Genomic DNA, 10,591 nt, shown 5'->3' on the forward strand with positions numbered 1-10,591 from the left:
CTCAATTTCTCATCATGGTGAAATTAACAATGGACGGGTTAATTTTTCAACAAAATAGGATAGGACTGACTACAATAGTTAGTTAGCTTATTATTTTAATAAAACAATTAAAAGCATGTGGTATTTTTTTTATCCTGTTGCAACGCACGGACCCTTTTGCTAGTAATAATAATGTTCGGAGTTTGCGGGGAGTAGACATAACAATGCACATACATACCCCCTCCTTTCCAACTTAATTATTTCCAAGGTCAAACTTGTTTAATATTTGACCAAGCTCACTTAAAACATATAAACATTTACGAAATCGAATATTTTACATTGAGGGCACCATCGTCTAACCACTTCCACTCCTGTCTCCTGGGATGGTCACCGGAGATACGTACCATTCGACATTTTCACAAGCACAATGGCATATGTACGAGCACCGGCACCCACCACTACCACACTCGATTTTATTACTCGTCGGCATGAAAAAAGCTGAACATTTCAGGAAGGTGGCATGGGTATCCCTCTCCCTCGGCATCCTGCAGAAGCCCCGTCTTCTGGTAGTATTCGACGCTATCCAGGAGCGTCTCCTCCAATTTCCTTGGCTTCCAACCCATATTTCTCAATTTTTCCGACGAGGTCGGTGTGATGGGAGAGCTATGTTCCACATCAGTCTTGCTGCAGAAAACAAAGAGAGTAGTTCAAACAATGAAAACAAAGAAAGCAGTTCAAACCATGGAAACAAAGCAGTTATGTTCAGAAAGCAGTACGTGCCATTTGCTGCATACAAAGAATCGCATGTTAAGAGACCCACCACTTCACGTAATTGTAGTTGGGGTGCGCCTTCCTTAGCATTTCCACCATGGCTTTTGTGGTAATGTAATTTGATGCGCTGATATATCTTCCAGATGATTCTGGTTTCTCGTATACCAGAAGCAAAGCATCGGCTACATCACGGACATCGACTATCTCCAACATCACGTCGTTCATCGCATTAGGACCTCCTGCGATGAAATTGACAAAAAATCAGGAGACAACACGAGATAAGTAGTTCTTCGAAGACGCACCGTAAGATTTTTCATGTTTTTTCCCTTCAAAATTCTAACGGACGACTGAGCCACTCCATAACACTATCTATATGACATGTTTGTCAGATATAATTGATGTTACTACAAGAAAATTGAATAAGAATAGGAGTTGATGAGGTGACCTTTTATAACATAGAGAAGAAGTTCGCTGGTGGTATTGACAACAGGTTGTAGTTGTGGACCAAAAACAATACAAGGGCATACTGTAACGATGTCTAGCCCATTCTTTTCTGCATATTCCCAGGTTGTCTCTTCAGCAACAGTTTTTGCAAGGAAGTACCAAAGCTGCCAACCAAAATTGTAAAGAGTTGAACTTAGCCCTCAGACTAGCGAAGAGAACTTGAAATACGACAGGAATATTACACGACACAACCACCAAATGACACAACCACCAAATGACCATTGATGTCGGCTGCCGCCAGAATGAGCCGCCGACATGTTGCTCACCGCTCCCATACCGGAGCAAGTATGATCTTGTCGACAACCGGAAGTCTTCGTGCACGTGCCCTAATTAAAGACCAGTGACTCAGAGCAGCAATCGTTGCCGTTGAACCTTTGAATCCATCCGAAAAACTTGACAGCAGATCTCATCATTCTGTACGCGCGGTGAGAAACCTTAACCTTATCGCCCCAAGGGGCTGGCAGGAATCTACACCAGAGCTCAATCTAATTTGTTTGGATGGGCGTAATCGAAGAGTATCGGAGCTCGGAATACCGACTTGAAGAAGAATCGTCGACATCCGTCCAAGTGCCACTCCTCAACCTGCCCTCAGGACCAGCGCCTTGGAGCCACAACCATCGTCGTTGAACCTTTGAATCCATACGAAGAACCTCACACCAAATCTCGTCGTTATGTACGTGCAACAAAAAACCCTAACCTCGTCGCCACAAGGATCTGACAGGAATCTACACTAGAGCTCAATCTAATTTGTTTCGACTGTCGAAATTGAGGAGGATCATAGACCGGAAAACTGACTTGAAGAAGAATCGTCGACATCCATCCAAGAATCACTCCTGCGAGGAATAGAACCCTAACCTATCTGTTACTCGGAGCCGCGGCACGAGAATTGCACTCCCCACCACAAGTGCTAGAGCGACACGTAGACACCTCGTCAGTGGAGATCAAGGGAAGAAAACCTTGAGATTTCTAATATGGGTGATCGAATACACTCCTCATTATTATCACTATGTGTCTTCAGAGTTCAGATGAAAAGTATATCCCGTGCGTGCGACATGGAAGGTTCATGTGTGTTTTTCTACTCTTGCATAATAGGCTTCTTACATCGCAATGCACGTTGCAACCGACGTTATATTGATTCTTATAACTTCAAACATACTAACCTCATTTTCCATGCACACATTTTTGTCCGACCAACAACTCTCATCTTTGGATTTATCCTGAGGCCAGTTCGGGTTGAAATGGACAGAAGCAGTGGATGCAACCACAACAACTTTCCGGACCTTCATAGTTGAACAAACTTCTAAAATATTTGAGGTGCCCTTCACAGTAGGTGCAATTACTTCTGACTGCACAATTAAAATTGGGATAAGATTAGAATCATACCATCAAAGATTTTACAATTCCAACTACATTTGTAATCGTCTCAAAAAACACAAAGTCACTTTTTCTAAGAGTCTATCTATCTCTATCAATTATCAATTACTTCCTCTGTCCCATATTAATTGTCACCCAAATAAGATGAATGTATCTAGACTTTCTAGATATATCTATTTGAGTAACAATTAATATGGTCTAGATAGATTCGTTTGAGTGCCACGTAATATGAAACGGATGGAGTATATACTAAACACACAATACAAAGGAAAAATCGAGAGATATGCTAGAAAATCTGACAATAGTCAGATCATACCTGCTCTCAATCTGTAGAAACTTCTAAATTTATGAAACTGTGATCTTAATCTACCTAACATCACATGGTGGACCCAAATTATAGAAATGTTCAGCGTAGGTAGTTATCACTTCAAGGCCCGGTGGTGGGCTTTTTATTTATTTATCGAGGAGTCAAGACAGGGGAGAGCGAGCGAGGTCTCCTATTAGGCGCAATATGGGCCAGGAAATCCAAAATTGTTCATGATTTAGATTAAATTTTCACGGACTCCAAATAATGTTCTTGAATTCAGAAAATAGTTATTATTTTAAAAACTCATAAATTTGGAGAAGTGATCAAAAAATTGAAACAAAATTTTCATTAAATTCAAATAACATTTACACTTTTCAAAAGATGTTTGCTGATTCAAAACAAAGTCAATGTTCGTAAATTTGTAAGAAGTACATGAATCAGGAATATGTCCATGATTTTAAACATATCTGGAAATTTGCAAAAAAATATTTGTGGTTTTGCATTTTTTTAATGATTTAATAAGATGTTCATGAATTTCGAATTGTTTTTACAAACTTGAAAGTTGTTCGCAAAAAAGAAAATAAAAATATAAAATAAAAATAATCGTAAAATTAAAATACAAAAATGTAAAATAAGAATAAAGAAAAAACTGGAAGATAAATAAAAAAGAGGTTCAGAGAAGTTTCTAGAACCTTCCTGAAACTATGGGAATAAACACTAAAATGGGCCGGCCAAACTCTCAATCGGTCGCTAGTGCGCGACCTGCATCCCAATTGGGATCGCTAGAGCGAGCAGATCCAAAGTACTCGTTTTTTCTAAAGGACCAAAGCGCTCAGTTTTTGTTCTAAATCTTTATCTTTATCTTCACCTACTAATAAAGCAATTAGTGCTTCTGTCGTCCGTAATTAATATTATTCCTAAAGTTGACATAAATTACACACTGCGCCATCCATAAGTAACGGAAACTCTTTGATTTTTTTTTTCCAAAAAGTCGCAGCGTAGTCCTTTATTTCATGAGGATGTTACAATAGCAACACCAAAGGACTAGCGCTGTAGTAGCTGAGGCCTAACACTCCAAACCAGGCGACCAGGGTTCGATCCCAACATCTTGCACATTCTTTTTGTTTTCTCACACAACGCCTTCTCCTATGTGTGTGCCTTCATGAGCCGGGCCAGCCCATCTGCACTCCGTTGTCTTTTTCTCATTTTCTTTTTTCTTTTCTTTTTTTATGTTTTCTTATTCTGTTCTCTTCCTTCTTTATTTTAAATCAAGGTTTTCAAATTTCAAATATGATGAGTTTTAAAGAAACGTTCGAGAAATTATAAAATGCATGAGAATTTGATTTTTTAAGAAAATTATAGAAGTTTCATGGATTCAAAATATATTGGTGTATTTGTAAAACTGTTTGCAAATTACAAAACAAAAACACAATTTGAAAAATAAATAGTAGGGAAAGAAAATCATGTTCTTCATTTCGAAAAAAATGATCATTTGTTCAAAACTTGTTCGGGAATCTGCAAAAAATGTCCATCAAATTTTATAAAATGTTTACAAAAAGTAAAAAAAACACAAAATTTAAAATTTGTTCCCCCATTTTAAAAAAATTTAAATGATTCAAAACATGTTTGCTGAGTCAAAAAATGCTCATGAATTCAAAACAATTTCATGCATTTCACAAAATGTTCGTACACAAAACAAAAAGGCAAAAAATGTTCGTACAGAAAATAAATTTCAGAATATGTACACAAAAAATATTCGGGAATCTGCAAAAAGTGTCCATCAAATTTTTTAAAATGTTTACAAAAAAGTAAAAAAACACAAATTTTAAAAAGGTGTTGTCCAATTTTAAAAAAACTTTGGCGATCCATAACATGGTTGTTGAGTAAAAAATGCTCATGAATTAAAAAACTTTTCTTGCATTTCAGAAAATGTTCATACACAAAACAAATGTTATTGATTTTCGAGAAAAATGTCAATTCAAAAAATGATCACCGATTCAAAGCCTTTTATGTCTAGGATTTGATTAGGATTTCGAAAGCCTTTATATGTCTAGACATTGGAAGTAGTTCATGGTCGGTGAGATTTATTTCAAAAAAAATAAATATTCCCTTACGCAACATAATGACAAATGTGACATGCAGTAGCAAGCTCATAGCCCTTGGATTTAGCGCGTTGAATGCATTGTCATCACGTGAACATCGCGACCATCATCACCGAGGGTGGGAGAAAAAGTTAAGTGGCAACATGATGAGTCACTATGTTAAAAACAGAGGATGCTCATATGTGAGGGTATAGAGTCAATCCTTAAATAAATGTTACGCTTATTTGGCTAGCGTATAAAGTATATATTTCCCCCGTTGCAACGCACGGGCATATTTGCTATACATAATAAAGCAAATATAATGCTTCTGTCGTACGTCATAAATGTTACCCCTAAAGTTGCTTAAAATTACCCATTATGCCATCCATAAGTCAAAAGAAAACGGTTCGTTTTTATCACAAATCGCTCCGCCATGTATTGGTTTATAAGATGTTGAACCGCAATTTGGCAACTAAGTTGTCCTAGCATATTGGCTCGAGCGCGCCCCTTCTTCCTGGGACACCCGGGTTCGAATACTGTCCTAGAATATGTTTTTCCTTTTTTTGTTTACCTTTTCTTCTTTTCTTCTATCAGTCTGATTCAAATCAAGCAATTTTCGTTTATTTTTCCCCTTTTTGTTTACCTTTTCTTCTTTTCTTCTATCAGGCTGACTCAAATCAAAGCGATTTTTGTTTAATTGTTTTCTCATTTTGTTTATCTTTTCTTCTATGAGCTGATTCAAATCAAGCGATAGGAATTGGGAGGAGAAGATGAAATGGACTATTTGTGGAAGAGGCCAGCTATCTATGATAGGTTGTCAGATTGTATACCACTAACTAGACCGTGAACAATTTTTTTTGCCCCAATGCCCTCTGGATTAGTTCATCTTGATTTCTTTCACTCACGTACGACAGTATGCATGCGAGCATAGCGGCGTCGGGCGTACATAACATCGGCCAGATATGCATACAGAGTGGTTGCTGGATTTTGAATCTATTTCACTTTTGTTTGTGTCGTAACTAAAAATTCTCATATTATAGATCATTTTTTATAAATTAAGAACGTGTAGCATTTTTTTCTTCCGTTGCAACGCATGGGTTTGTTCTAAATGAAAATAAAAAAGATACAGATTGCTCATGACAAGCAACATGTATATGTACAAAGTCGTGGTGTCGGATTAAATAAAGCAATGATGAAGATACGGTGTTTGATTTGTTTCTCAGACCAGAATAAAATGTATGGCACCTTTTTATTTCCCTATTTGTACAGCAAGATGCACGACACTCGATTGACTATCGCATTTTTCTTGCCGTGGTTTAAACTTCAGGCGTGTCATTGTCCTTAACTGATTATTATTTTTTGCAAATGTTTTGCCTAGAATGTAAGATGATGGGGCAACATCGACGTAAGCACTTGTGAATATATTTCAATAAACACATGGTTTTCTTTTGGGAAAGTATGAAAAATATCCAAACATTGCATGGGAATACTACTATAGACTTCCATTGATTTTATTTTTTGGGTACAATCGAGTTCTGAATATTATGATATTTTGTATCCAAAATATGACCATATTTGTTTTGGGGCATATGACCATGTGCTTCCACTTTTTACAGAGATCTAGAGAAGGGTGATTGTTCGAGTTTATATTTCCGCACCAAAATGTACAAATATACAACCATGATTAATGCCATAAAATGTTCCTACTCCACTCTCAAATAATTGAAGATCTAAGATTGTGCTAAGTCATTTTCTAAAAGTTTGACCAAGTCAATAGAAAAAACAGAAAGATCTACTATATCAAATATATATAACATGATAATAATGAATCAAATGAATCAAATTTGGATGCAGATGTTAATATACTTTCATATTGACTTGGTCAAACTTAATGAATTTTTTACTTCAGACAAATCTAGAACTTTAATTACATTGAAGCGGAAGGAGTGATTGCTTTCTTAACTTGGACAGAGAAGAGAGAATGTGAGTTTCACTCGCAAGCATTTCACTTATGATAAAAAACAAAAAATACGGTAAAAGCACATGTAAAACCTTCTTTTGTTAGTTAAATTTTATCATTATATTAAAAGACACCACAACCGATATTCGTTTGTATATTAATTTTCCTTTTATCGATCTCCATCTTATTTCGGTCAATGTATTAGGTGAGCATCATGCATATATATTTAATATTTAACTTTTGGGAGTTTGGTGAACATTAATTTAATAAAAAACAAATGATGCACTACTCTTGATATTAGGTTGTATGGTAAACACTTTACGTGCAAGATAGTTTGTTCTGCACTACTAGATTTCTTTAATGGAACCAATGGCATTTTGGAGTAATATATAATCATCCTTTCTTCCAAGTGGTATGGTATTTAGTATAACGTATGTGGTGGATATAAAATATTGTTATTATTACTAATCGTACAATATGAATATCTATAACAAGTTTGTGTGCTTCCATCAACTATAAAATTGATTAAAACCAAATAGTGTATATAGAATTGCTATAAAATTGGTGCTTCCATCAACTATCAATGTGGTGCTTCCATCAACTATAAAATTGCTTCCAAAAATAGTAATAAAATTGGCAAGAAAACAATCTTTTAGTATAAAGTTTTTTTTGCTTTGCAAATGAATCACGTGGAAGCACAAATTGAATGATGATGCATTGTTGAAAAAAATCACTTGTTTAAAAAGCATTAGTCTCATGCTTCCATCAACTATAAAATTGCCTCCAATCAAATAGTAATAAAACTGCGTGTGAATCGATCTTTTTTGTATAAAGATTATTTATAATTCAATTATAAATATGATAAAAAACTTTAGATAAAGTTAACATATGGTTTGAGAGAAACTTCATGTTTTAGTTTTAAGTTCAAAATTCAAGCTACACAGAATAATTTGAAATTTTATTAAATCGGGAATAATTAAGCAACCAATATTGTTCAATTATAGCTAAAGCTATTTAAGGTTAAAAAATAGTTCAAAGTTCGTGTTTAAAATTTATACAACATGTTTTAGTAAATCGGGCATAACTCAGTGAACAAGATGGCTATCTTACATCTAAAATTGACATATGGTTTAACTGCCAAAAGAAAGATAAATAAATGCCATGAAAGAGAGTGTATAGATATAGATGCGTGATGTAGCACAGCTTAATAAATTCCAAAATAGTGTCGCTGATTTAGTACACGCACAGAGGGAGTAGGACAAAACCGTCATTGTCTTAAAATTTTAGAGTCTAAACTAAACCAAATAAATAAATAAAGTTTATAAAACGAAACCTGCATAGGACAAGTTCAGGAGGATAATGTTGGCTTCTCCTCCATCGAAGAAATAGTGGGAATTATGCAAATTTTTGCGAACCAACAATCGTACGACGACGCACACGGTGAATTGGCAGATGTGTACTTGCCTCTGGATCGACGAGCTTATCGACGGGCACAGGGGACGCGAGATGGAAGACGCCCTCGCACCCCTCGACGGCGGCGGCCAGCGCGGCGCGGTCGAGCACGTCGGCCTTGAACAGCCGCAGGTTCTCGGCCGCCCCGTCCAGCTGCATCAGATGGGCGTTCTTCGGATCACCTGAAACAGCACCCCGCCATTACCAACTTGGCTGGAGGAGCACCGGCCGGGTGTATATAATACCAGGGGAAGACGTACATGGGTCGCGGACGGTGGCGTGGACGGCGTAGCCCCGGGAGAGGAGCAGCTTGACGAGCCACGAGGCGATGAACCCGCCGCCGCCGGTCACGCACACGTGTGGCGGCGGTGCCATCCTCCTCCTCTTCTTCTACCCGAGTCTACACCCGCGGGACAGGGCTGGTTGGCTGGAATGCTGCTGCCTCGTCGGCTCTTTATGTCTGCGTCGCAGCCTGGGGGCTTGAGACTTTCTCCACCCACTTCCGGTAGCTAGACTCCACGGCGCCAATCGGCAGCAAAAGATTACTAGGACTCCTCGCCACAGGGTGTCGAGACGAAAAAGGAGCAGTTGGTGCGTAACCTCGGAAGTCGGAACCCAACCCGCCGCGACCTTTTCGTCACCGGCTGGATGGTGCCAAAATGCCTTCTTGTGCGTTTCTGGTTGTTAGACCAAATACAATAAGGTACAGTCAGCATGCTGTAAGGATTAAAATACTATATTTTTGTTGAGTTGGATGAGAGAGAAGATGAGAGAGAAGGGAAGCGGGCTCTTCGTAAAGAGCCAGCTCTAGCACATGCTCCTAGGTGCTTTGTGAGAATGGAAGGTGAGTCATATATGATAAAAGCATTATTTTTTTATAAATAACAATTGTACAAGATAGCTATAAGATGGGCTATAAGACTGCTTATAGCCAGCAGTTGGCTATACTATTAACCATGCTCTTAGAGCATCCGTCCGTTCGGCTCCGCTGGTTGGAGACCCGTCGGTGCAAAAAACGGCATAGGGGCTCGGCTTCCCAGCCGCCCACTCAATGACACCCCAAGCCGTTGCTTTCGGTCCAGTTTCGACGTAAATTCGATCCATTTTTGACTCATATCGATATTTTTCAGCATAAATTAAACAACAATAGTTATTTTTTATTTCATAATTCATCACAGAAATCAATGCAAATCAAAAAATAGTTTAACAAGTCAATACAAATCAAAAAGGAGCTAGGCGTTGCTCTTCAGCCTGCATAGGTGCTCCACCAAACCGTGTTGCAATTGTTAATACGTATGGGTCTCGGATCTCCTGACGCATGTTGAGGAAGGCAGTCCAGGTTGACGTAGCTGGTGATCAACTTAGACAATAGGACCTTGCCTGTAATATGGTTCAGTGTCAAATACTGGCTCCTCCTACTCACTCTCAATGATCATGTTGTGCAAGACAACACAACAAGTCATGACCTTCCACATTTGATCTTTCGACCAGGTCTAAGTGGGGTACCTGTTGGGGATATTACCTGCGGTGTAACCCGCCCTAGTTAGGCCGGGTCATTAAAGGGGCGACTTATCCATTGGTAATACAGGCCTTGGCCCAGGAGCCAGATGGCGGTTCGGGAGCTATATAGAAGATAGACCGTCGGGGAGGTTTCTAGTCTTTGAAGACACGGCGACTTAGAGATAGGGAAAGCTACGATTTGTAGCATAGCCAGGACTCTTGTAAATCCTAGGGCCTCGACCTGTATATAAAGGCGAGTCCCTGGAGAAGATAGGGCAAGTTAGAAATCATCGAGAGCTGGGACAGGCGAGTTACGCCCTCCTTGTAATCGAAACCATCATCAATCTACACAAAGCAGGACGTAGGCTTTTACCTCCACACAAGGGGCCGAACCTAGGTAAATCTGAGTCTTGCTTTCGCTCACCCCCTTTGAGTCGCCACCAAGGTGCGATGGCTCCATCCTTAAGTCCTTTCACGAGGACATCTACCGTGACAAAACCACGACACCCACTTCAGTTTGTGACTGAAAATATTGAATGTCTAGCCAAAGAGTACTCGCTCCCAACTCGCCGAATGCGGAGGGGCCATCATTACTAAACTTCCCAAGGTTCTCCGGCCAAAGAGGGCCTCTGTGGAGACAATTAAGATTTGATAGTAGGAATG

At 38.7% G+C, this 10,591-nt stretch overlaps 1 protein-coding gene across 1 annotated transcript; it reads right to left on the reverse strand.

Moving 5' to 3' along the window:
* Positions 1-223: 223 nt before the first annotated feature.
* LOC123399468 (phenylacetaldehyde reductase-like) lies at positions 224-8,930 on the reverse strand. The gene is made up of 6 exons (XM_045093880.1): positions 8,689-8,930; positions 8,441-8,610; positions 2,415-2,600; positions 1,196-1,358; positions 800-989; positions 224-663 (listed from the first exon to the last, which is right to left on the reverse strand). Exons 1-6 carry the CDS (start codon positions 8,801-8,803, stop codon positions 456-458), a joined length of 1,032 nt encoding a protein of 343 aa, XP_044949815.1. The 5' UTR covers positions 8,804-8,930; the 3' UTR covers positions 224-455.
* Between the last annotated feature and the right edge of the window lie 1,661 nt (positions 8,931-10,591).

The sequence above is a fragment of the Hordeum vulgare genome, chromosome 5H (genome assembly GCF_904849725.1).
Source record: "Hordeum vulgare subsp. vulgare chromosome 5H, MorexV3_pseudomolecules_assembly, whole genome shotgun sequence".
Classification (NCBI taxonomy): Eukaryota; Viridiplantae; Streptophyta; class Magnoliopsida; order Poales; family Poaceae; genus Hordeum; species Hordeum vulgare.

What these genes read in the sequence shown, in the direction of transcription:
- LOC123399468 (XM_045093880.1), bottom strand. Translation starts at nt 8,803, where the DNA reads ATGGCACCGCCGCCACACGTGTGCGTGACCGGCGGCGGCGGGTTCATC. An exon ending in ATAAGCTCGTCGATCCAGAG is followed by an intron (nt 2,601 to 8,440) that starts GCAAGTACACAT and finishes TTAATTGTGCAG; the next exon opens with TCAGAAGTAATTGCACCTAC. An exon ending in ATGTGTGCATGGAAAATGAG is followed by an intron (nt 1,359 to 2,414) that starts GTTAGTATGTTT and finishes TTTGGTTGGCAG; the next exon opens with CTTTGGTACTTCCTTGCAAA.